The 27,872-nt window shown below is 38.3% G+C and overlaps 2 protein-coding genes across 3 annotated transcripts; both read left to right on the top strand.

Annotated features, from left to right (window-relative positions):
* Positions 1–1,218: 1,218 nt before the first annotated feature.
* LOC133635777 (zinc finger protein OZF-like) lies at positions 1,219–11,151 on the top strand. The gene is made up of 2 exons (XM_062029056.1): positions 1,219–1,369; positions 9,264–11,151. Exon 2 carries the CDS (start codon positions 9,311–9,313, stop codon positions 10,697–10,699), a length of 1,389 nt encoding a protein of 462 aa, XP_061885040.1. The 5' UTR covers positions 1,219–1,369; positions 9,264–9,310; the 3' UTR covers positions 10,700–11,151.
* Positions 11,152–14,765: 3,614 nt separating this feature from the next.
* Positions 14,766–27,459, top strand: LOC133635789 (gastrula zinc finger protein XlCGF8.2DB-like). 2 transcript variants are annotated; one of them, XM_062029072.1, is made up of 4 exons: positions 14,834–14,879; positions 15,101–15,293; positions 18,313–18,433; positions 23,748–27,459. In XM_062029072.1, exon 4 carries the CDS (start codon positions 23,798–23,800, stop codon positions 24,833–24,835), a length of 1,038 nt encoding a protein of 345 aa, XP_061885056.1. In that variant the 5' UTR covers positions 14,834–14,879; positions 15,101–15,293; positions 18,313–18,433; positions 23,748–23,797; the 3' UTR covers positions 24,836–27,459. The 2 variants fall into 2 exon arrangements, with proteins under 2 accessions (XP_061885055.1, XP_061885056.1); XM_062029071.1 differs by having other exon boundaries at positions 14,766–15,293.
* The last annotated feature ends 413 nt before the right edge of the window (positions 27,460–27,872 follow it).

The raw sequence follows: 27,872 nt of genomic DNA, 5'->3' as shown, positions 1-27,872 counted from the left end.
CCTTGACTTTGACACCCCTGCTTTACATTATTCCAAATATTCACAAGGTTGGGCAATCAATATTTATATTTAAACAAAAACGTTAAAGACAGTAAGGTAAGTGACAAATATATAAGACAAAATAAATAAAGTAAATGAAAATAAATCAATATTAATAGATACAAAAAGTGGTTTTACCTAAAACAATCTGAGGGATTTTGCTTAGTATGCTTGTTATTTTAGTTTGCTAGCTCGCAGTCCGAAAGACAACATGTTTGAATATGAAACTCAATGTATGAAACTTTGTTTTAACCCAGGGGTGTCCAAACTTTTACCGGCGAGGGCCGCATTCAGTACAATGGAAGGCTGCGGGGGCCATTTTTGACACATTTTGTTCGCTAAAGATGCTAAAAGCCAACCAGTGTATGTAAATATATGCTAAGCTAGCTGAACAAAACATCCCTGTCAGCTTTGTGTTGTAGGTGACAAAGAAAATAAGTGTCGTCTAACGAGGCCTGTCAAAAATAACGAGTTAACTCATGCGATCGATCACAAAAAACATTGCATTAATCATGTAAATACGCTGATTAATCACACAGTTTATTTTGCTCCTTTACCGTAAACAGACTCTAACAATTAAATTACATTTGTGACCAAGTATTGAGGCCTTTTTAATTGAATTTCAATTTGAAGTTAAATGAAATCATGCAAGCGAGTAGTTGTGATTAAGTAGTTATGATTAATCCAATTTTAAAAGTGTGATTAATCTGATTTTAAAAGTGTATGGTTTGACAGCATTACTAATAACGTCTCGATAATAATGAACTCATTACATTTTTGGTCGAGGGCCAATAGAAAACAATCGGTGGGCCGAAACTGGCCCCCGGGCCGCACTTTGGACACCCCTGCTTTAACCAGAACAAGTCAGTACACAACGTTCAATCTCATCTGAAAAGGTAAGAAGTGCCTGGCTAACTTTTTTTGTTTTATGGCAATGTGCCATCAACTGTGAAGAATTACCTTCTCGAACCACTTGGAAGATTCCTGTTTCTCCAACCTGCGGCAATAAAAAGATGGATTTTCCGAACAATTACTTTTAATGGCAGGTTCGGTCAGTATGTGTGAATGATACGTTAATATGGTACGCTCAAAACTAAACCACCATTTCAATTTTGAGAATGTATGACTTTTGATAACTGATGGTCATTTATTTAAACAGTGGAGTATTTTATTTTTCAGAGATTATTACGGGAACAAAGTATTAGCAACCGCTGCCCGCGCCGGACTCTTTTGTTGGAGGACACTTCCGCCTCCTAGCAAGACTGATGCTGAACGAAGAAAGAACAGCTACGGTGCATCATTCCTGTGTTAATATTTACCTGCTTTTCAGGTTGGTACACGTTGAAAATCACACAAATGTTTATTTTTACGAAACGGAACATTTTATGACAAGTTTGACGAGCTATGTGCTGTGTGTAGATGTGAAATGTCCAGTTAATAACTTTGTTTGACAAGTCCTTTGTTTGCGAGGCCGTGGCTCTGTTTAAAGTGGCCGCGGACGTTCGCAAAACATATTATTTTGTAAACACACACAGCATAGAAATAATGATTACGTTTTCTTTGGCTCTGACCTACATGTACGAACCTTTTATTTATGTGACTTTAAATTTGACAGTCTTACTTGAGGATAGTTTAGAGCAGGGGTCGGTAACCCTGTGCATCAAAAGAGCCATTTGGGCCCGTTTCAATTAAAACCCACTTGGAGCTACAGAACCTTCTGTATTTAATGATTATATTGAAGTTAATGCTACATAAACAGTTTACTTTAACATATTGTCACGTTACGTTCCTGTCTTGTTCTATTCCCCTGTATTTTGCATGTTATGTTACTCTTTTCCTCCCTATATTTTCCCTACTGGGTAACGACCCACACCTGACAATTAGTCAAGATCCAGCTATGCTGGATTTTTGTTTTATGATCTTTTGTGTTGTCACTATCCATCCATCTATCCATTTTCTACCGCTTGTCCCTTCGGGGTCACCAGTGTTAGGTAGATTACTTTGAACAATAAATCAGGGGCAGCATGTGCTTCACAATACGAAGGTCCTGAGTTCAATCCCGGGCTCGGGATCTTTCTGTGTGGAGTTTGCATGTTATCTCCGTGACTGCGTGGGTTCCCTCCGGGTACTCCGGCTTCCTTCCACCTCCAAAAACATGCACCTGGGGATAGGTTGATTGGCAACACTAAATTGGCCCTGGTGTGTGAATGTCGTCTGTCTATCTGTGTTGGCCCTCCGATGAGGTGGCGACTTGTCCAGGGTGTACCCCTCCTTTCACCCGAATGCAGCTGAGATAGGCTCCAGCACCCCCCGCCACCCCGAAAGGGACAAGCGGTAGGAAATGGATGGATGGGATGGAATACATTAATAGTAATCATAGGTAATATAGTGATTTGTGCTTTGGTGGCTGTATCTCTCCTTGACCACAAACTGGGTATTGCTTGGATTTTAATGACATCATGTCCGACTTACGCCTCTCCCATTTATATGCTTGGCGGTCAAGCCAACGCCTGGTCTCAATGGGTACAAGGCGCCATTCCGCCTTTTTAAAAAAAAAAAAAAAAGCCCTCTGCTTGTTGTATTCGGCTGTACGAATTGTTCAAATAGCGAAAGGATAAATGTTTTTTTTTCACAGTTGCTAGAGAGGTAATCAAAAAGGGCGGAAGAGTGCAACATTTTTTGAAACACCATGCAGCTCACACTCCTGTCCGAGGGAGCACAGTGGAAGAATGCATGAGTTTGCAGTGATCATTTCGTTGTTTGATATACTGAAAACGTTTATTATTTCCCATTTAAGTATTATCTTGATATTATTTTGTATTTCTTAAACACATGTTTGCTATGAGTGTTTCGAAAACCACCAACTTGGCGAGTCTTAATAAAAGAAAAAAATATGTGAGAAAAACCTAAAATACAACAATCCTAAATGAATCTTTTAGCACATACAGTGCTGACATCTACAGTTATATTTTGATAAACAATCATAAATTATACTTTCAGCACATACACAATGTTGACATTTATTCAATCAATCAATCAATCAATCTATTGTTATATGTTGATAAACAATCCTGAATTAATCTTTCAGCACATACACAATGTTGACATCTATAGTTATATTTTGATAAACAATCATAAATGAATCTTTTAGTACATACACAATGTTGACATCTATAGTTATATTTTGATAAACAATCATAAATGAATCGTTCAGCACATACACAATGTTGACATCTATAGTTATATTTTGATAAACAATCCTAAATGAATCTTTCAGCACATACACAATGTTGACATTTATAGTTATATTTTGATAAAAACACGCTACTTGTAAATGGTACATGCAACAACAACAACAAACATGGCAGTAGACGTGAAATCAAATCATGAAATGCAACCTTACTCGAGCAAAAACAATGGATACATATCCAGGAGAGTCTTGATACCAATGTCCTTGACCCAGCCACACACAAAGAAGTTGTAGACCTCCAACTGTCGTGTAGAATGACTTTTGGAGCACAATAGTTCCATTTGCCTGGGGATGTGACAGACGTAAAATCCTTAATACCACTTGACAAATCTTTTGTTGATAAAGTATAGGGATCTATTCCATTGCATAGTTTGATTTTTTCCTCATATCTTCTTTTTGCAGGAAGATCTAGGCCCCTTGCATACTCAGATAGTTTGTGCACTGTTTTATGTACAACAGCCATCTTAGCTTGGTTGACCACCACTGCTTTTCACTTCCGGGAAGAAGTCAAGTGTCAGAAATACAAGCAACTGTGGGATGTCATGATTATCGCTTCATTGGATTGTTGTTCATTATTCCCCCATAGTAGTTCAAGTTGTAACACATCTTTTCTTCCATGTCTCTCTTTTACTAGGTACATAGTTCCATGGTTCTGTACTTTTGCTCCATTTTATCTACAACTTGTTTCTGCTGCTGCATTAAGTCGAACTCTATCTTCCCCCTCTAAATCTTCTTGAGTAGCGTGACATAGGCCTAAAAAAGTCTAACCCTGCGTAGTAGTGATGCGGCAAAGGTTGTGTGCTATGTTTTTGCGAGTGGCAGCTTCCACCCGGAAAAACATGAGTGATGACATCACGACTATTGTCGACAAATTCAATTTAAAATCAATATACCGGTAGTGATATATTACATGTACAATCATGTGTATTGTATAACATCAATATAGTGATATACTAATTGTACAATCATGTTTACTTTATGTTTAACATCAATATAGTGGTATATTACATATAAAGTACACATTATTGTAGATGAAATATATAACTATAATGATATTAAATATAAAGTACACATGATTTTACATTTAACATCAGTATAATGATATATTACATCTACAGTCAAGTGTACTTTATATTTAACATCAATATAGTGATATATTACATGTACAATAAAGTTAAAGGCCTACTGAAATGATTTTTTTTAATTTAAACGGGAATAGCAGATCTATTCTATGTGTCATACTTGATCATTTTGCGATATTGCCATATTTTTGCTGAAAGGATTTAGTAGAGAACAACGTCGATAAAGTTCGCAACTTTTGGTCTCTGATTAAAAAAACCTTGCCCCTACCGGAAGTAGCGTGACGTTGTCAGTTGTTCACTCCCTCATATGTTCCTATTGTTTTCAACGCAGCTAGAGCTATTCGGACCATTACCCCATTAATTTGAGCGAGGATGAAAGATTCGTGGATGAGGAACGTTAGAGTGACGGACTAGAATGCAGTGAAATACATATTTTTTTTCGCTCTGACCGTAACTTAGGTACAAGCTGACTCATTGGATTACACACTCTCTCCTTTTTCTATTGTGGATCACGGATTTGTATTTTAAACCACCTCGGATACTATATCCTCTTGAAAATGATAGTCGAGTACGCGAAATGGACATTCAGTGCCTTTTATCTCCACGACAATACATCGGCGAAACGCTTTAGCTACGAGCTAACGTGATAGCATCATGCTTTAACTGCATATAGAAACAAAAAAAATAAACCCCTGACTGGAAGGATAGATACAAAATCAACAATACTATTAAACCGTGGACATGTAACTACACGGTTAATGCTTTCCAGGCTGGCGAAGGTTAACAATGCTGTGCTAAAGACGCCATTGAAGCTAACTTAGCAACCGGACCTTACAGAGCTATGCTAAAAACATTAGCTCACCACCTACGCCAGCCAGCCCTCATCTGCTCATCAACACCCATGCTCACCTGCGTTCCAGCGATCGACGGAAGGACGAGGGACTTCACCCGATGCGTTTGGCGGCCCGGAGACGTAGGAAGTCAAGGTGAGGTCGCGGCTAGCGCGTCTGCTCTCCAACAAAGTCCTCCTGGTTGTGTTGCTGTAGTCCGCTGCTAATACACCGATCCCACCTACAACTTTCTTCTTTGCAGCCTTCATTGTTCATTAAACAAATTGCAAAAGATGTCCAGAATACTGTGGAATTATAAAATGAAAACAGAGCTTTTTGTATAGGATTCTACGGGGTACCATAACTTCCGTTAAACTGACTATATCACGCGCATACGTCATCACACCGCGACGTTTCAGCCGGATATTTCCCGGGAGATTTAAAATGTCACTTTATAAGTTAACCCGGCCGTATCGGCATGTGTTGCAATGTTAAGATTTCATCATTGATATATAAACTATCAGACTGCGTGGTCGGTAGTAGTGGGTTTCAGTAGGCCTTTAAAGTTAAAAAGTTAAAGTACCAATGATGTCACACACACGAGGTGTGGCGAAATTATTCTCTGCATTTGACCCCTCACCCTTGATCACCCCCTGGGAGGTGAGGAAAGTAGTGAGCAGCAGCGGTGGCCGCGCCCGGGAATCATTTTTGGTGATTTAACCCCCAATTCCAACCCTTGATGCTGAATGCCAAGCAGGGAGGTAATGGGTCCCATTTTTATAGTCTTTGGTATGACTCGGCCGGGGTTTGAACTCACAACCTACCGATTTTAGGGCGTACACCCTAACCACTAAGTAGGTCAATCATGTGTACTTTATATTTAACATCAATACAGTGATATATAACACTATACAATCATGTGTAATGTATATTTAACCTCAATATAGTGATATATTACATGTACAATCATATGTACATTATATTTAAAATGACAGCACACTTACATGGAGGACAGCGTGTGGAAGTGTTTGAGAATAGGATAGACTTTATTTATTCCAGGGCTGGGCGATACAGATCAAAGCTGATACCGCAGTATATTTAGTCTGAATGGCGGTATACGGTTTATACCGGTATCTTAAAAACGTGCTTAAAGGGGAACTGCACATTTTTTAGGAATTTTGCCCATCGTTCACAATCTTTATGAAAGACATGACGGATGGATTTTTTAAAATGCATTCTGATTATTAAATGTAAATAAAAGTCCGCTTACAGCAGAGCAAATGGGAGCTCCATTATTCCGCCCATAAAATCTGATAAATAACCATTCAAAAAGTGCCATCAATACTCTATTTACATTTTGTGACTTGAATATTAAACAAATATTAGTGATATTAGAAGCGCTAACGCAGACAAAATATATGTAGTGGCCACGTGATCACATCTGTTTGTCCCTATGTTTACTTCTTTGAGTGGTCTGCGGTTTCATTACTTCCCTGCTCCATGTATATGTTTATTGTATATCATAAATCATGCATCTCACCTGGACATGAGACATCTGAGTGGGTAAGCCAACAAGTTGGGGCACTTTTGATCGGATTTATTTTATAATTAGAATGCATTAAAAAAAATCCATCCATCGTCATGTCTTTCATAATGATTGTGAACAATAGGCAACATTCCAAAGTAAGTCCAGTTAACTTTTAAGGTTGCCTAAGTGTTTTACAGCAAGATAACCTGTGTTGAGAGTATTACTGATTTTTTTGTTGTTGTAAGTAGTAACGTAACAGTTGTTTATTCTTATAAAGTAATTACTTAGCCGTTACTATGTTGAAGCAGTTTTCCTTCATTTTGTTCATCAATGTTAGATTTATAGCTTCACGCTTGTGCGTGAGGATAGATGGAGCTTCTACTCGCTCACTGCGGTGAAATTTAAAAGTACTTTTCAGCCACCCTGCCGCTACATGACAGTAGCTTAGTCTGCAAGGGCTGTGGGGAGAGGCACTTTTAAACCGAGTTGCAGCTACAAATTTGACACACCGAGCAAGCAGCAGAGAGTATCTATTTTGTGCTAAGTCGCTAACAGAAGTAGCCAACATAAAACAGATGAGATAAGTGATAAAGTGGCTAAGGAGACACATATGTTCTGAAGCAAATTGGTGTATGTGTAAATAAAACTGTAGTCACTCACCAATCGCCAAATGCAGTTGCTGATCAAAACATTGCATCACTCGGGAGTCGAGAAGTCGGCACGGCTCCGCCATGTTTAAAAAAAAAAAATTTTTAATTTGGTTTGCTGCGACATTGTGTATCAGAGAAGCCTCCGTAAACACGCAAGGGCCGGGGTTGAGCCATAAAGGACGCCCCGTGCTTCGACCGTCAGGTGCAGAGGCGGCCGTAACATCAAATATATACCGCTTTCTAAAATATACCGGTATTAACTATACTACCGGTATACCGCCCAGCCCTACTGCACGTCATAACACATACCACTGTACATATGTGTTCTTGTCTCTCATCAGGATTGTGAATGATAGGCAAAATAAATTAAAAAAGGTGCAGTTTTCTTTTTAACGTAGCACAGAGCTGATGCAAACACCTCCAACTTTATTCGGCCCATTTGTACATACAGCTACAAAAGTAAAACATAAGTTCAAATGTAGCAAAAATAAACATTTATTTATTAAATATGTTTCCTTAAAGTACAAGTAGAGTGGAAAAATAAGTTATGTATATATATATACATATATATACACAGTTGTGCTCAAAGGTTTACATACCCTGGGAACATTGATGATTTATTAGCCATTCTTCAGAGAATATGAATGATAACACAAAAGCCTTTATTCCACTTCAAGGTTCATGGTTGGGTGAAACTATTTATTGGCAACCAACTGTGTTTACTTTTTTTTTTAAATCAAAATGACAAAAAAGTACCCAAATGACCCGAAACAAATGTTTTGGTACCCCATTGACTTTGACCTGATAACATGCACAACAGTCGACACAAAGAGGTTTGTATGACTAATCAAGGTTCCCATTAACCTGTGACCAGTTTGTCTGTAATTAGTGTGTGTATAATAGGTCAGTAAGTTACTGGGCTTCTGACAGACCATTGCATTACATCCAGAGCTGCACAAACATCTTTGGATTCTGAGTCATGGGGAAAGCAAAATAGTTGTCAAAGGATCTGTGAGATAAGGTAATTGAACTGCATAAAACAGGAAAGGGGAAGACAACAGATATCCAAGGAATTGAGAATACCAATCAGTAGTGTTGAAATGTTTACTAAAAAGCGGAAAATGAGGGAAAACCATGGTCACGTAGACCAGCAAAGATTTCAGCAACAACTGCCAGCAAAATGGTTTAAAATGCAAAAAAAATACACAAATAGCTTCAGCTGAAGTACAGGATTCTCAGAAAATTTATTTACGATTTTTAATGCATAAAAAAGCACGAATATGTGTTCTTAACTTCCAAAAGGATTGTGAATGACAAACACCACATTTATTTCCAATTTTGCTATATTTTCAGTATGACTGATCTGATAACATGGTCAGAGTGCAGAAGCGTTCCCATTGTGATCTCAATCTCCGGAAATTACTGAAGGTATTCGGAGCGGAGTATTCAAAATAACTGCTTGAATTTGTGACATTTAGACTGTAAGATTGTAAGTACAATTGAATATAGTTTAATGGATACAATGAAACACAAATAAACATATAAAGTAAACTTGTTTTTACACGCTACTGCTACTTGAGCCATTATTACAAATATATGCTTGCCAGGCTTCAGGATTTTGAAAAGTCGATTTAATTTTTTTTGTCCTATTCTGTTCTCCACCGGGTGTACGAGTAGCTGTCTTGTTTGTATGTAATGTTTTATCACTGTTGCCATTATTTTGTGTTTTTTCATGACCTGTTCTATTGCTACTGTTATTCCCTGATGGTTATGGCATCTTGAATGTCAACTCTTGTCGGAGTCATTATCAGAAGATATGCTAGTACAGGACAATGTCTCATGTAACTTTTCTAACGAATGTTTCTGTCTTTTTGTGTTCTGTAGACATCCTTGAAGAACATCTTCCTGAGCAGCACAAGTGGACCTCAAGGATGGAGCAGGAAGAGGAGGAGCTGCAGTACACCCACATTAAAGGGGAAGAGCAGGATCCAAAGCAACCCCACATTAAAGAGGAGGAGCCACATACTTCTTACAATATGGAGGAGGAGTCACAGACCCCTGACATTAAGGAAGAAAATGAGTCACAGCTTTCCCTTCCATCACAGAGGAAGAGGAGTCATACATTTGCTCACATTAAAGAGGAAGAGGAGGAACACAGCATCAGTCAGGAGGGAGAGCATATTGAAGGACTGGAGGAGGTTGATGTCACCAAGATGCCATTGACTGGTGTGATTGTGAAGAGTGAAGATGATGAGGTCAAAGGTGAAAGTGAGGAGAAGAAAGAGGCGCAGTCTCCAAGCAGCAGCTCAACTCAACACATGACAACAGAAGCTGATGGAGACCACTGTGGAGGATCACAAGCAGACAAGCTCTTAGCTCCACTATCAGATAGTGACGACACAACGTCACACTCTCCTGACACTGATGATGAAGACTCTAAAGATGATAAGACATGTCACACTGACAACACACGCTTTAAATGTTCTCACTGTGACAAAACTTTTAATCACAGAGGTAGTTTGAAAAGACACATGAGAATACACACTGGAGAAAAACCGTTTTCCTGCTCAAAATGTGGTAAAGGTTTTGGCCAAAAAAATGTGCTGAAAGAACACATGAAGATACACACAGGAGAAAAACCTTTTTCCTGCTCAGTATGTGGTAAATGTTTTGTACAGAGTCACAATTTGAAAGTACACATGAGAATACACACTGGAGAAAAACCTTTTTCCTGTTCAGTCTGCGGTAAGGAGTATGTACAAAGACAGAATTTAAAAGAACACATGAGAATCCACACTGGAGAGGAACCTTTTTTGTGCTCAGTGTGTGGTAAAGGTTCGGCACGAAAAAGTAGTTTGAAACAACACATGAGAATACACACTGGAGAAAAGCCTTTTTCCTGCTCAGTATGTGGTAGAGTTTTTGGCCAAAAAAATGTGCTAAATGAACACATGAAAATACACAGTGGAGAAAAACCTTTTTCTTGTTCGACCTGCGGTAAATATTTTGTACGAAGGCATTATTTAAAAATACACATGAGAACACACACCGGAGAAAAACCTTTTTCCTGCTCAGTATGCGCTAGAGGTTTTGCACAAAAAATTGCGTTGAAAGAACACATGAATACACACACCGGAGAAAAACCTTTTTCTTGTTCAACCTGTGGTAAAGGTTTTATACAAAGTCAGTATTTGAAAGCACACATGAGAACACACACAGGAGAGAAAGTGTTTAGTTGCAGTGTGTGTGATGAAAGATTCTCTTATGAGTACCAGTGTAAGAAACACAAGTGTGCTGGTGAGAACAGCAGCAGCAAATAAACTGTCAAACTTTAACTTTTTGACATTTTTAACATCAGCACATAACATGTGTGTCATCATTTGTGTGTGTGTGTGTGTGTGTGTGTGTGTGTGTGTGTGTGTGTGTGTGTGTGTGTGTGTGTGTGTGTGTGTGTGTGTGTGTGTGTGTGTGTAACACAAACTTCTTAATATGCTTGTTCCATTCATATTTCAGATGATTGATTATGTTCAGCTAAAAGTACAACATTGTGTACTTTTGTTTTAAATGAACAGAACAATTCGAAACAGAGTAAATAGCACAAAACAAATATGGGTATATATATATTCATAATTCACTTTTATAATTATTCATAATAGTGTTCTTAAATGTATTGTGTGTGTTCTATTTTTCATTTCTAACTGTAAATGAACTCCTTTACATGGTATACATATTTGTTTTACATTTGTTCATACCTTTGCTTTTGAGTACATATAAATCCCTCTTAGTTCATTTTTACTGGTTCACATCTGACACATCTTCTGGGCCACGTCATTTGAGTAGTTGTGTTTTATACAAGATAATTTACTTTTAATGTGTGTGGCTTTATGAATCATTTGTTAGGTTTAGATAATCGATTATATTATCTTTATTACTCTCTTTTGCAATATGAATATTGTTTTGTGACTGTTTTATATATATATGTCCCCACACCTTTATGCAATAAGCAATGTATGCTTGAACAAAATTTGCGTACAATAAATGCAGTTAATATTTGATGAGAATGTATTCTATTCTGTCTTTTTTTTACATTTTCTTATAAATTTATATATAGTTTTCGGTTTAGTTTATCGTCTATAATAGCTCCTCAAATTGTAATTACCTTTATTTGTTTCAATAGTATTTTTCATTTGGGTTTTACATTTTACAACATTCAATAATGATGTATTGTTTTATTGAAGTTTAGTGTCAGTTTATTGATGTCCAGCCATCAAGTTCTCTGTTGATAAAATAAGATGAGCGCTAAATCAAGCAGTAATGAAGATGAAGAATTTGTATTATTATTATAGAGGTTTATTTGAAATAGGGACAGATACAAAAACATAGACATCTGAAACAGTTATCCAATGTATGCATCATAGTGTTTGTAGCCAAAGCTAATTTACAACACTTGTCCCTAACAACAACAACAACAACACAGATCCAACATCATTAAAATAGGAAAATAAAAAATACAATGAGTCGATAATAATGATAATAGTAATAATACAGACAAAGTGCAAACTAGATAAAAGCCAATAATAATTAAAGCTGCAAGCAGCGTTGGTCGGGTCCGCATTATGGCAGGTGCTAGTCCTAGGTGTCCCAATACTTTTGTCCAGTGGTAGTCCTGAGTGAGACCTACATAGAGGTTTTTGTTTCGTGTCTGTACGATATTCGTACTGGGAGTTAGAGGAAGTTGTGTCTGTGTCTTTGCCCTAGGTGTTGCGGCACGGTGGTTGTTTTCTTTGAAGGCGCGTAAAATCACAGCAGCGGAGCAACTTTAGTGCTGCGGGTCTTTGAAGGCTCGTAAAATCAAAACGGTAGCACGTATCAAAACGCCGTCCACAACTTTTAATCAGAAGGGTTCAATCTCTCTCCTGTAGCAGTTTGAAGCCGAAACGACAAACGCCCTCGGAGGAGATAACGTTTGATGTTTGGTGACCGGTTGTAACAAAAATGTTGTTTTGAAGGAGGAATAGCAAACTTCCTGTTGATTTTTGCTGAAGGATGTCAATCTATGAAATGTAAGTCTAGGCAAGACCTACATAGAGGTGTTTGTTTCATGTCTCTAAGACGTTCCTACAGGAAGTTACAAGCAGTTTTGTCTGAGTTTTCCTCTGAGGAGCAGTTTTTTTCTCTGTTTAATTCAAAAAATTATGTAGAGCACAATTTTGAGTTTTGGGGTTCGTTTTTTTTTTTTAGATCGCAATTTCCACCAGTCCTGATGTGTGTGAGAATTTTGGTGAGTTTTGAAGTATTTTAAGGGGGTCAAATTAGAGGTCAAAGACGTAAAAAGCAGTGTTTTTAGTACATTTTTGTCTAAAATGGGAAATTGCCAACTTCCTGTTGGTTTTTGCCCGAGGATGTGAAATTATGAATTGTAGGTCTAAGTGAGACCTACATAAAGGTTTTTGTTTCATGTCTCTACGACCTTCCTAGCCACAGGCAGTTTGTTGTTGTTTTTCCTAGGGGGCGCTAGAGCGCAATTTTGATTTTTGGGGTTTGGTTTTTTTGACTAAAGTGTGCTGTACCCGTGTTTGTATGTGTGTATTGATTGATTGAGACTTTTATTAGTAGGTTGCACAGTGAAGTACATATTCCGTACAATTGACCACTAAATGGTAACACCCGAATAAGTTTTTCAACTTGTTTAAGTCGGGGTCCACTTAAATTGATTCATGATACAGATATATACTATCATATATACTATCATCATAATACAGTCATCACATAAGATAATCACATTGAATTATTTACATTATTTACAATCAGGGGTGTGGAGGGGGGTGGGGGGGGAGGATATGGACATCAAGTAGTGGACATAGAGAGAGAGAGGGAGAGAGAGATCAGAAGGCATAAGAAAAAGAAAAAGTATCTGCATTTGATTGTTTACATTTGATTATTAGCAATCCGGGGAGGGTGTTAGTTTAGGGTTGTAGCTGCCTGGAGGTGAACTTTTATTGCGGTTTTGAAGGAGGATAGAGATGCCCTTTCTTTTATACCTGTTGGGAGCGCATTCCACATTGATGTGGCATAGAAAGAGAATGAGTTAAGACCTTTGTTAGTTCGGAATCTGGGTTTAACGTGGTTAGTGGAGCACCCCCTGGTGTTGTGGTTATGGCGGTCATTTACGTTAAGGAAGTAGTTTGACATGTACTTCGGTATCAGGGAGGTGTAGCGGATTTTATAGACTAGGCTCAGTGCAAGTTGTTTAACTCTGTCCTCCACCTTGAGCCAGCCCACTTTAGAGAAGTGGGTAGGAGTGAGGTGGGATCTGGGGTGGAGGTCTAGAAGTAACCTGACTAGCTTGTTCTGAGATGTTTGGAGTTTAGATTTGAGGGTTTTGGAGGTGCTAGGGTACCAGGAGGTGCATGTGTAATCGAAAAAGGGTTGAACGAGAGTTCCCGCCAGAATCCTCAAGGTGCTTTTGTTGACCAGAGAGGAAATTCTGTAGAGAAATCTTGTTCGTTGGTTAACCTTTTTGATGACCTTGGTTGCCATTTTATCACAGGAAAGGTTAGCCTCTAGAATGGAACCTAGGTAGGTGACCTCATCTTTCCTGGTGATAACAATGTCACCTACTTTTATGGTGAAGTCATTGACTTTCTTAAGTTTGATGTGGGACCCAAACAGGATGGATTCTGTTTTACCCAAGTGTATGGATAGCTTGTTGTCAGCGAGCCAGGTGCAAGTTCTACAGAGCTCAGCACTGAGGATTTTATCCACCTGTGACTTGTGTAAAAAATTTGGTGAGTTTTGAAGCATGTTAAGGGGGGCAAAGTAGTGTGCAAAGCTGCGGAAAAATAAGAATAATAATAATAATAATAAAACCTTACAATTTCAATAGGGTCCTTTGTCCCTGTACAAAGGACTCCCTGTGGGAGTCCTTTTTACAGGGTACATGCGGACCCTAATAATAACACAGACAAAGTGCAGACTAGATAAAAAAATAATTAGTAAAAATGAGTAAAAACTAAACATGGGAACATGATTGTTGCTCAACTAGCCATAATTTTGTTTGTTTTTTGAAAGTGACAAGTGCATGTATACTTTTCAAAGTGTCCGGTAAAGAGTTCCATAGTTGTGGTCCTTTTATTGAAAAGGCAGTCTGGGCAAAGGATGTTCTACGGAATGGAACACAACAGTTGCCTTTTGAATAAAAGGTTAAATAGGTATTTATTTTATTATTAATATTTTTTATTTATAATCAATATTATTGTAATGTATTTTTTGTTTGTTTCAAGTTTTTTTTGTGAAATGGGGATTTAGATTGAGAACAACTGTCTGACTCACACTCCGGACCAGCAGGTGTCGGTAATGCACCTTTAAAGTGGATGCCAACCGCCGTAAAACAAGAAGAAGAAGAAGAAGAAGAAGAAGAAGAAGAAGAAGAAGAAGAAGAAGAAGAAAAAGAAGAAGAAGAAGAAGTCAGCTGCAGAGTAGTTTGGACATACCAGGGACGTAAGACGGCAGTGTGATATTTTAATCGGCGTTAATGCCTTCATTTTCACGTTAGTAATAATGATTATATCGTGTGAAAATCTACGCTCGGTTGTCTAAGGGAACTTTGAAGCTTTCCCGGGCTAGCTTCCTTTGCTAGTTAGCTTAGCTTGCTAGCTCTGTGATGTCGACGATGAAACCGAAATGGGCAAAAATGTTCAGTTGTCTGCTCTTTTAACCAGAACAAGTCACGACACAACTTTCGGCCTCATCTGAAAAAGTAAGAAGTGCCTGGCTAGCTTTTGTGGCAATGTGCTTTCAACTGTGAAGAAGTATCCCCTCCTGTGTGCAAACCACTTCGAAGACTCCTGCTTCTCCAACCTGCACCAATATAAAGATGGATTTTCCGATGGTAATGGAGGAGACAATGAAACGGTAAGTAATACTAGTAGGTTAGAAATGTGTGAATTATATCTTAACAATGTTAGCGCGATTTGTAGTGTAATTAGCGCTGTTTTGTTTGCACTCACCTTGTAGGCGTGTTGGTTTGTCTCATTCATTCATTCATTTTTTATTTATCTCCTTCATTGATGTGCATCTATGATCAATAGACAATTAAACCTCAGCAACTAAACACACATTTACACACCAATGCCTGAGAAGGAACAGGATGAGGAAAATCTTATATTTTCCTGCCCCCTTCAACATAATACGTAGTCTTACTTAATGGATAGCATAGAAACCAAACAAATACATCCAAATATAATGAAAACAAACAAAAAACACAACAAGAGCAAAACTTCATGAAGTACAAACCGAACAAAAAAAAGTAATATACACCTCACGGAATGATACAAAACCAGGCAAAAAACAAGTTAAATAATAAATATAAAGCAAAATGTAAACATTAAGGCTGTCCATATGATCTTATTGTTCTGTCTTTATATATTTTTACAGTCTTTTATCTCATTGTAAAGAGAATTTCATAGTGTCTGCAAACTGGCTCCTCGGTGTTGATAGTATCACCTTGTTCCAAAGGTTTAAACTGAAATATTTTCCCACACTAATGCGGTTGTATTTGGTTCTGTCAGTGGCGGGCCGTACGTTTCCCACCTAGCCCTTCAGTGATGTCCCACTTCAATGGTTACCTCTCAAAATACCATAATCAATGTCACCACATGACCATTGCTGGAGAAATACTTTACAGGAACCCATTTACGCACTACTGGGCATTGAATCACCACCAACAGTGTACAAAACGGGTTATTTTCTGGCGCATTTAAAAATCACTAAACCCGTATCAGCAATTAAAACATATCTTATGTAGTACTGTCAAAATTAAAGCTGAAAAAATAAATACAATATCTGAACTCACAATTAGTAGAACCCATTCAGTGTTTCCCATAAACTGTCAAGATACCTGTGGCGGTGGGGGCGTGGCTATGGGCGTGGCCAACATGACATCATCGAGTAATTTGCATAATTTACTACAATGATATGATTTTCTCTAAAAAGGCTCAAAAAATGTATACTTACTAATTAATAATAACAGTTTTGTTTTAAACGTCCATCCATCCATTTTACAATATAATTACAACACTTTATGTACATATTTATATACAGATTTGAACAATAAGTTATTCACTGAAATATATTTATTAATTGTGGTTCTTACAAAAAATATATCTTATAAAATATAAAAGCTAAAATGTCTCTTAAAGCTCTGCCCCTTTAATTCGTGCATACTAAATAATTTAACTTTAGCCTACTACTACAACCATATTATTTACCAGCAACATAAAGTGAAACAGAGGCAGAGGTGTCCTGCCACAGTCAGTAACAAATAAACAGAAAACAGTAGTGGTCAAATACAAATAAGGCAACAAGAGAAGTATCCTACACTTCTATTTTGTAAAGTAAATCTGAACAGCCTATATGGGCATCCACATCAACTATATCAACTATATGATTTGCCTGAGAAACTGGACAGGACAAAAAAACAACAACATGTTTTTAAAAAAAAATTTAAAATTTGTGGCGGACGTAATTCTTTCGTGGCGGGCCGCCACAAATAAATAAATGTGTGGGAAACACTGCCATCCGAGCTTCCGGGGATGGCCGACATCGTCTCACAAGATGGAATTTGTCTTTAAATATCCTTCTTCAAAATGGCCTTCCAAATATATGTGTTGTCTTGTCTAATCATAGAAGATGCAGACAAGGCGTGTTGGCTGAGTTCTTAAAGTTTATTTCACAGCGTGCTCATAATAAACATCCCACACACACATTTTTACAACATTAGAAACCATTAGTAAATCAGAGGCAAAGTGAGATAACTCCTGGAAATTACTGGCTTTTAATGGCCAAAGGTATAGATGTGTGTGTGTCCAAGTTAAAGGACACGGCAGGCTGTCTTCTTTTAATAGATTTATTACAATATTTAGCACGCTAGGTAATGTTTGCTGTCATCTGGAACAACATGGCACACAAACTATCTGAAATGTAGCCAATATTACATACAGATAATGTGTCATGCAAATTAAATACACAGAGGACATAAGTAAAGGAAATTGAATGAGCTCAAATATACCTACAAACGAGGCATAATGATGCAATATGTACATACAGCTAGCCTAAATAGCATGTTAGCATCGATTAGCTTGCAGTCACGCACTGACCAAATATGCCTGATTACCACTCCAACAAGTCAATTACTACATCAATTAAGCTCACCTTTGTGCATTCACACACAGCATAAAACGTTTGGTGGACAAAATGAGACAAAGGAGTGGCATAAAACACGTCTTTCTGTGGCGGCGGCGGGAAAAAAGTGGTACATGTAAACAAATTGTTGAGTCACAGTTCACACAACGGTGAGTTCAAGGACCGCTGAAATTAGTAGGACAAAATGGCACTCACCAAATACTCTCATCAGTGAAGCATGTTTAATATAAACAGTGGGATTTCTAACAATTAAGAAAGTGTGTGTCGTTTTTGTCCTCCTTCACAAACCATATTACAACAAAAAACATATTTTTCACCCCATTTCTTTTCCATTTCCATACATTTTTTTAAAAGCTCCATGGAGCCACCAGGGCGCCGCTAAAGAGCCACATGTGGCTCTAGAGCCACGGGTTGCTGACCCCCGCACTATGGCACAAACGCGCGCAGCTGCTGAATCCTAAATCCTTCTTTCGAAGCCCATTAACACGCATGCACGTGGGAAACTTAGCGTCTTCAATTTCATTTATTGTTGGCTAATTGACTTATTGAATAACGGCATAGGCCTAATGTGCATTTACACCTTTCTGCTCAGTGATTAGCTACAAAATGTCAGCGTTCCGTTCTATTTGCCATTGATTTAGTTAGCTAACAGTTGCAGTAATGCTTGTGTGTGAATGATATTGGAGTGCAGTATTGCTCACTAAGTGCATTGTTGAATGTGTTTCCACAGAGAGATACAACCAGCCAGCAGACTTTTACTGACACAGGCTGCCAGACACAATCACCAAAGACCTGCTCAGTTGGGACACAGCTTGCCATAAAGACTCTCCAAGCGCATGTCAGAAGTAAAGGTTTGTAAAGTTCTGTAACTACTAGTAGTACAAGTAGGCAACACATGAAGAACTAACCCACATGAAGTGCACATAACATCCGTTTTTAAATCCTTTCCTTCTTCAACATCTCTCGCTGCTCAAAAGAAACTCCAATATTTACTCTAGTTTGAGTCAGTCATCTTTATTGTCCATTTTCAACATGTGCTGGACATGCAGGGAAATAAAAATGTTCCTCTCTGAACCATGGTGTAAGCTAACTGTAAAACAGATTTTTTTAAAGTTATATTAAAAATATAAAGGATAAAATAAAGTTAAAATACAGATATACACAATATACAAAATGTGCATTTTGAAGGAGTATGTGTATTTTGAAAAAAGAAAAGCAGCCACAAATACACAAAGATGTGCATTTAAAAAACAACAACAAATGTGCATGAATTTGGATTTAGCAAAATAAAAATAAGGCAAATTCAATTTATCAAAACTAAATATGACACATTCAGTTGGGGGCATAGAGAGACACACAAGTGTAGTTTAAAAACAATCTTTGTTCACATAAAAACATTCACTGGTATCATTCACATTGTGTCCAAGCAGAAAAGCTGACTTGGTGTCATCATAACGCATCTTTTATCAATATAGTGATATATTACATGTACCATCTGTACTTTGTATTTAACATCAATATGGTGATATATTACATGTACAATAATGTGTACTTTATATTTAACATCAATAAAATGGCATATTACATGTACTATCATGTGTACATTATATTTAACATCAATATAATTACATATTACATGTACTATCATGCTGTATAAAACCGCTAAAAGAATGTGTGTTAATGGAGTCGGGTTGCTTTCGTATATTTTGGTCCGTGTCGGGCGCTCCGTTGACGTTCGGGAACACTCCAAAGTGAAATACAGAGAGACTGCGCGCTATAAAACGACAAAAAAAAAACGGCAGCTGCACTGTTGCTGAAAAAATCTAGGTACTTGCGTTTTTAATGTGTTAATAAAGAGTGCAGACTTGGTAAATATCATGTTTTGATTTTGTTTTGACATAACACATACGTCAGACCCGCCCGACGTTTCCAAATAATTGTTTGGGCCCTCTAACATTGAAACTGTTGCCGCCATTATTATGTGCAATGCTGTTTTCAAATGACAGTAAGTCTTGAACTATACAAAGTATTTCAATGGTTGGAATTTGCGCTTTTGAGTGATATACGAGGTATTGCGGTAATCTATGTCACAGCGGCTCCAGGCAGAAGATATAGTATAGTATTATGTATTTGTATATGTATGTATATAGGTATCTAGTCTGACATACGTGATTCGTGGAACTGCTTGCTCTAACAAGCTCACAATTTAAAAAAAAAAAAAAATTTGTGGAAGAAAGATATTGATCCCCCATACGAGAGAGAGTGAAACACTAGCCACGTGTACATAGGCAAAGTTTATTTAATCTGATCATAATTAGGATTAGAATGTCTACATGGACCTTGAAAAACATTATCCGATGATGACGTGCCTTTTAATGCATCACACCTTAAATTAGAATACTTAAACATGCGCAGCACATACTGTACACGGAATGGCGTCGATTGGGCTGTGGCGCCATCCTTTGGACGAGTTTGCACACTGCAGGTGCGGCTGAAGAAGAAGCATACTTCTGCTGTAAACAAACATTTCTGCTTGTCCGACATTATCACAGTATTTATTTTGTTTTCCTTCTGTTCACTACTTTTGTTTTACCTCTCTTTTTGAAATGAAGCTGTTCTGTGCCCTCCATGTTGTGTTATGTAAAAGTTGCTGCGCGTCTCTTGTTACAAAATTCTGTGTATGTGTCTGAGGCAAGCAGTCTCACTCGGAGTAGCTGTAATGTAGTGAATAAAAGAGCTGGTTAAGACGACAACTGGATCCCTTCTTTATTTGTTACATCGACACATGACAATCCGGAACATACTTTTGGTTTTGCTAGTCTCGTTTTAGATCAACAAACTCAACAGTTTATAACGCTACTTCTGCACATGTTGAATGTGGAGAGACAGCAGCAAGACAATCGCTTCATTCCAAGACTATTAAATGTAGTCCCCGCTCCACCACCAATGTAATTCTGACTTCAAAGACATGCGCACTAAGGATCATTTCAACCTGAACTTCGGAAGATGTGTTTTCATGCGCTACAATCCGAATGACTATCCGCATAAACCACCCGTCTCGATTGGAAAAAAATGTTGATCCGAACGTGTGTGATTGGGTCAGAATATTCTGAATGGCCTGTTTACATGAAGCATTTTTATTTTGGTTAGACTTTTAATCCGATTGTGTCCATGTCCACATAGCTCGTGTCTCGATTGGTTGCAGCAATACGTCATTTTTAGAATTAGTTGTGATAAGAAAAATAAGTCAAAGGACCCCTGCTTTTAGAATTAATTTTGCACTTTGCAGAAACTGACCAACTATGGTGGCAAAGGTTGATAATCATAGAAACAGCATTGCGAGGGAAGCAAACATGCAGAGAAGAAAAGATTGAGAAAACAAAACCAGAAACTGCCTGCTGAGTCATTTTCATAAGTTACTACCATTAGTCAAACTTATGTCACTATTACAAACATATGCTAGCCAGGATTCTGGATTTTGAAAAGTAGGTGTCTGTAAATGTTTATGTAAATTATCAAAAAACTTTCCGTTCTCAAAGTTCCCAATGAACAGACAAGAGGTTGTCTTTGTTGAACCAGGCCAAAGGCTTGGAAAATTCCGCTTTGTACAATGGGAGGAGACGGGGGTTATCTATTGTGATCCAAGACTTGCCCAAGCTCAATCCAGGACCAGCCCAAGCCTGAGGCATCTTTTTCTTTTGTATTAATGTGACCGAAAACAATGGCTGTTTACATACCCCCCCCCCCCCCCCCCCATTCCTTTAGAAACAGATGTTGTTATGTAAACAGTAAGGGTGTAACGGTACACAAAAAATTTGGTTCGAGGTCACGGTTTGGTTTATTTTCGGTACAGTAAAAAAAATATATGTATATACATTTTTTGGTTATTTATTTACCAAATTTGTAAACAATGGCTTTATCCTTTTTACATTGCTTTAAAATAGCTCTGGATGAGATAGATGTGAGCCACCACTAGGCTGATCAGTGCAACAGCAGGCAGTCATGAATGCTAAGCATAACAATAACATACATATAACACACAGGGTCGACTGCCAGGGTTAATGTGGTCAACATATATAAAATGAAAAACTAAATAAGGTAAGGCTCAGAATGGTTTCTTAACAAAACCTTCCTACATATAAAGTGCAACATTAAACTGCCTCCAGTTGTTGCTTAAATTAAATAAAATGACAAAACTTTTCTTCTACATATAAAAAGTGCAACATTAAACAGTTTCAAGTCAACTCAGCCTCAGATTAACTCCACCCCCCCCCCAGCCTTTAACTCTGGTGACTTTCATTCAATCTTCATGTTTTTTGCCAGAAAAATCAGTTTATCCACATTGTCTGCAGAAAGAGCAGACCTGCTTGCAGTTACAATGTCAACAGCTGTGGAAAATACCCTTTCGCTGGGCACGGAGCTAGCAGGTGTGGCGAGGTAGTGCCTGGCTAACTTGGCAGTAAGAGGATATGTGGGCTCATTGTTCTTCCACCATAGAAGTAGGTCAAAATCTAGTTTTTTATGCAATATGGTCTTAAATTCTGCTTAATTCCTCTTCGGGGTAATGGACGACTGAGTAGCGCTTTATAGCAGCAGGCCGGCCTCCAGGGCCCCGCAAAAATCCCCCCCCCCCCCCCCCCCTCTGTTGTGAGTTGTTGTGATTATATGTATCATGTTTATGTGTGCTATGCTATGTGAGGTTTTTTCCTTGGACTCAGTCTGGACCCCTCCCGAGGTTCCAGCCTTAGACTGATATTTTTTGTACTCTTCCCCCCTTTCCAAATATCACCTTTTTCCCACCTTTTTTAAGGAGCGCTGTAAGTGGCGATCCGTTGGCGGTCCCGTCTTGTCCCCCTGTAACGTATGTCTGCTCTTAGTGGGACTGTGCCGAAAATGAAATGTCAGTTCTTATGTCTTGTACATGTTAAAGAATGGACAATAATAAAGCATCTTGAATCTTGATCTTGAATCTGCTGCTATAATTACACCAACGGCATTTGTTATTGCTTTAGCCCTGTCTGACTCGCCGAGGAGAGGCTGCTTGAATGCGGTGTATGCACGACGCACGTATTTATCTTCGTTGAAGCGACGCGAACAATGTCGGCAAACCGCTTTCGTTTTGTCCACCTCTCGTCCTCCATTGTTGTATCGCACCGCACAGCCAAAGTGTTCCCAAACGGGAGATCTTAACAAGGCAGGATGGTCTTCCAGCTCTGGCTTTTGCATGTTGTCCTAGCCCGGTCGCTGCTAGCATGCCGTGTGTTGTGCCTCGGTGTGCATTGTTTACACAATGTGCGGTACGTTACTTAATATGTCCGTGTGGAAACTTGTTCGGTACACCTCCGAACCGAACCGAAACCCCCGTACCGAAATGGTTCAATACAAATACATGTACCGTTACACCCTTAGTAAACAGGGAATATCCAATTAAAGAGGAGACGTGAACCTTTTTCCGTTAGGCCGTGATGAGACTGTACAAGGGTACAGGTGTACGCATCTCTCCTCAAATTGAGGTAAATGTAATTCTGTCTCTGTTTATTTCCTTGCTTCTTGTCTTGTTTAATAGATGTCATCGATGTTTGAACCTGACAGTAGGTTTACATTTTTCCCAAAGGTATACATTTTTTACATTCTCCCAAGGTATGGAAAGGTATAAGCACAACTGTATATATATAAAAAAAAAAAACTTTAATAAAGTGATCACTGCAAACTCGTGCATTCTTTGGCTCTGCCTTCTTCGATTGGAGTGCGTGCCGCTTTTCTCGTCTTTTCATCAAATATTGCACTCTTTCACCCTTCTTGGTTACCTCTCAAGGAACTCTGAAGAAATGTTTATCTCTTTTGTGTTTTGAACGGATCCAACAGCCTAAAACAACACAAGCATAAGGCATTTTTCTCCAAGAAAGGCAAAATACAGCCAATGACAGGAGGCTCGCTGGCCCAACACTACGAGGCTTGCATAGTTAACGAGCCGGATGTGACGTCAAGTAAATAACACCTTGCTTCTGTTATTCCCTCATGTATAGTATGGTTATGACATCTTGAATATCAACGCGGTGACTGATGAGATCATTTAGAGACATTATCACAACCTACGCTGGTGCAGGGCAAACTGAGCAAATCTGACTGTTCTAAAACATGTGTTTGTCTTCTTGTGGCCTGCAGACGTCTGTGAAGAACATCTTCTACCTGAGCAACAGGAGTGGAGCTTTAGGATGGAGCAGGAAGAGCCACAACCATACCACTTCAAAGAGGAAGACCAGGCCCCGCAGACCCCTCACCTTAAAAAGGAAGTGGGGGACCCATTGAACCTCTACTTTAAAGAGGAAGATGAGGCACACGGCATCAGTCAGGAGGGAGAGCATCTTGAAGGACTGGAGGAGGTTGCTGTCACCAAGATGCCATTGACTGGTGTGATTGTGAAGAGTGAAGATGATGAGGTCAAAGGTGAAAGTGAGGACAAGAGAGAGGTGGAGTCTCCAAGCAGCAGCTCAACTCAACACATGACAACAGAAGCTGATGGAGACCACTGTGGAGGATCACAAGCAGACAAGCTCTTAGCTCCACTATCAGATAGTGACGACACAACGTCACACTCTCCTGACACTGATGATGACGACTCTAAAGCTGATAAGACATGTCACACTGACAACACACGCTTTAAATGTTCTCACTGTGACAAAACTTATGATTACCGTTGTCATCTGAAAAAACACATGAGAACACACACTGGAGAAAAACCTTTTTCCTGCTCAATCTGCGGTAAAAATTTTACTCACAGCCATCATTTGAAAATACACCAGAGAATACACACTGGAGAAAAACCTTTTTCCTGCTCCGAATGCGGTAAAAGTTTTGCACGAAAAAGTTGTATGAAACAACACATGAGAATACACACTGGAGAAAAACCTTTTTCCTGCTCAGAATGCGGTAAAGGTTTCGCACTAAAAAGTGGTTTGAAACAACACATGCAAACGCACAATGGAGAAAAATCATTTTCTTGTTCATTCTGCGGTAAAGATTTTTTGCGACGACAGTATTTTAAAATACACCTGAAAATACACGCTGGAGAAAAATCATTTACCTGTTCAATCTGCGGTAAAACGTTTGTAGAAAGACAGAATTTAAAAGTACACATGAGAACACACACAGGTGAGAAAGTGTTGAGTTGCAGTGTGTGTGATGAAAGATTCTCTTATAAGTACCAGTGTAAGAAACACAAGTGTGCTGGTGAGAACAGCAGCAGCAAATGAAGCTGCAGGGTTTTAAATCAACTGCCAGAACTTTTATAACTTTTACATTCTAGCAACATTAGCACATATAACATGTGTGACATTATTGTTGTGTGTAACACAATCTTGTAAATATGCTTCTTACATGTTTAGATGCATTAAGTATAGTGCTTTTTCAGTCAAGTACATGCATTAATATACAACACAGTGTTTCCCATAAACTGCAAAGATACCTGTGGCGGTGGGGGCGTGGCTATGGGCGTGGTCACATGACATTAGAACCTTTATTTAACCAGATAAGAAAACCCATTGAGATCAAGATCTCTTTCACAAGGGTGACCTGGCCAAGAGGTCAACAGCACATGTCACAGAGCAGTTTCAAAATAAATACATTAAGACATACATTTTAAAATACATAAGAGAAGTGTAAAACAACAGAGATTTACATCTTTAAAAACACAGGCACTGTGCAAACGTCTCTCGCTGTTTGTCCCTCAGGACAGAACGGAAGGCTCCAAATGGAAGTAGTTCTGTAAGTTTCAGTTTCGTCTGCAATTCATTCCATGCCATAGGGGCAGCAATGCCAAAAGCTCTTTTGCCAAATTCAGTCCGTACATGAGGAACAGTTAAAACATACAAATTGTTAGAACGTAATGCGTAAGAGCTGCTTTTTCTTTGTAACAGAGTACACAAGTATGGAGGTATTAAACCTAAAAGAGCCTTATAAATTAAAGTCAGCCAATGTGCGTATCTGCGTGCACTCAATGAAGATAAGTCTGACTTCATATACAGTTGACAATGGTGGGTGAGACTACGACAGACATAATCGAGTAATTTGCATAATTTACTACAATGATATGATTTTCTCTAAAAAGGCTCAAAAAATGTATACTTACTAATTAATAATAACAGTTTTGTTTTAAACGTCCATCCATTCTTTCATCCATCCATTTTACAATATAATTACAACACTTTATGTACATATTTATATACAGATTTGAACAATAAGTTATTCACTGAAATATATTAATTGTGGTTCTTACAAAAAATATATCTTATAAAATATAAAAGCTAAAATGTCTCTTAAAGCTCTGCCCCTTTAATTAGTGCATACTAAATAATGTAACTTTAGCCTACTACTACAACCATATTATTTACCAGCAACATAAAGTGAAACAGAGGCAGAGGTGTCCTGCCACAGTCAGTAACAAATAAACTGAAAACAGTAGTGGTCAAATACAAATAAGGCAACAAGCGAAGTATCCTACACTTCTCTTTTGTAAAGTATATCTGAACAGCCTATATGGGCATCTACATCAACTATATGATTTGCCTGAGAAGCTGGACAGGACAAAAAAATATATATATATTTTTTTAAATTTGTGGCGGACGTAATTCTTTCGTGGCGGGCCGCCACAAATAAATGAATGTGTGGGAAACACTGCAACATTGTGGACTTTTATTTAAAAATTGCCACAATTTTGACTGAAAAGGTGAGAGTAAACAGTACAAAATATGCATGTTACATACAATAAACATTTAATGTGTAAGAGCAGGACAGAACATTAAAGCTTTTTGTTGGCAGCACAACTACCGAGGGTTGAAACAACTTGCTCATTCATTTAATATGTCTGTAACATTACCTTTGACAGGCGTTAGGTGTCATCTGGCCGCGCTACACTCAGGACAAGTCGCCACTTCTTAAAAAAATTAAAAAAACAAGTCTGTAGTTTATTGTAAAGCAACGGTGTGACTTTTTGTTTCACACAAATCACTGTCGTACTGTGCTCCAGTGTGCACCCATTCGGCGGCTGCATTGACTTGTATTATGATGCATTTAAGTTCTAATAATGACCTTCGTCAGATTACTAAGGCCGGTTATGTCATCATGATGTGTTCAATGTGGTCATAGTGGGACATTTGAATGATTGAAACACAAAAAGTAAATTACTCAAATATGTGTTGTTTGTTTTCATAGCAGTATAAATATGAGACCGTAATAGCTGACAACAACAAAGTAAAAAAGACTTTAAAATTTGGGATAGTTTTACCTGTGACTGTTGCAGGTGCAGAAAGGGAAAGCCTTGCAAGACATACAATTGCGAGTCAGCTAAACCGACAATTGGACTTTCAATTCAATTTATTGTCATTGTCAAGTTAAGAGCATTAACACTTCATACATTGATGTAAAGTGCCGCATGTTCCTAAACCCCAAAATCCCCATAAATAACCGAGTGTAAGCATTTAACAGATTAACAATGGAGCATTACATGGAGATGGTGACGAGAGTGCAGCAATGCAAAGATCAGAGCTATTCTTGGTGAATGTGGTTGTTGTCCATGAGTGGGGGTCAAGTGGGAAAAGGGAGACCTCATCAGCAAATTTGCTAAAAAAAAAAAAAAAAAAAAGGCAGACGTTGGGCTTTCTGATGAGACCTTTAGTGAACAAACAAGCCAAATTAAACTTTAATTGAGATTATTTTAGCTTTTTCTTGTTTTTCATATTTCTTTTATAACAACATATTGCCTGTGCTCTTTGTTTTACTTGCACATTTAACTTAAATGCAACATATTTACCTGTGGACTACTTTGAGCCAGGACACTTTGTTTTTTACATATCAGTGCTTGATTGTTAAATACAATAAACTACCCACAATACCTATTTGTTGAGTGGCTCATTGAAAATGTATTTGCATTCAGAGGTGTAATAACACGTGAAATGAGGATAAGACAACAAATAATAAATGGGTTGTACTTGTATAGCGCTTTTCTACCTTCAAGGTACTCAAAGCGCTTTGACAGTATTTCCACATTTACCCATTCACACACACATTCACACACTGATGGCGGGAGCTGACATGCAAGGCGCTAACCAGCAGCCATCAGAGGCAAAGGGTGAAGTGTCTTGCCCAAGGACACAACGGACATGACTAGGAAGGTAGAAGGTGGGAATTGAACCCCAGTAACCAGCAACACTCCGATTGCTGGCACAGCCACTCTACCAACTTCACTCCGACTCTGACAAAAAAAAGTGCAATTCCCCTTTAAGGTTAGACATA

Source organism: Entelurus aequoreus, linkage group LG20, assembly GCF_033978785.1.
Source record: "Entelurus aequoreus isolate RoL-2023_Sb linkage group LG20, RoL_Eaeq_v1.1, whole genome shotgun sequence".
NCBI classification, from domain to species: domain Eukaryota; kingdom Metazoa; phylum Chordata; class Actinopteri; order Syngnathiformes; family Syngnathidae; genus Entelurus; species Entelurus aequoreus.
The sequence above is the reverse complement of the archived record's forward strand: the minus strand, read 5'-3'. Positions and strand labels throughout refer to the sequence as shown.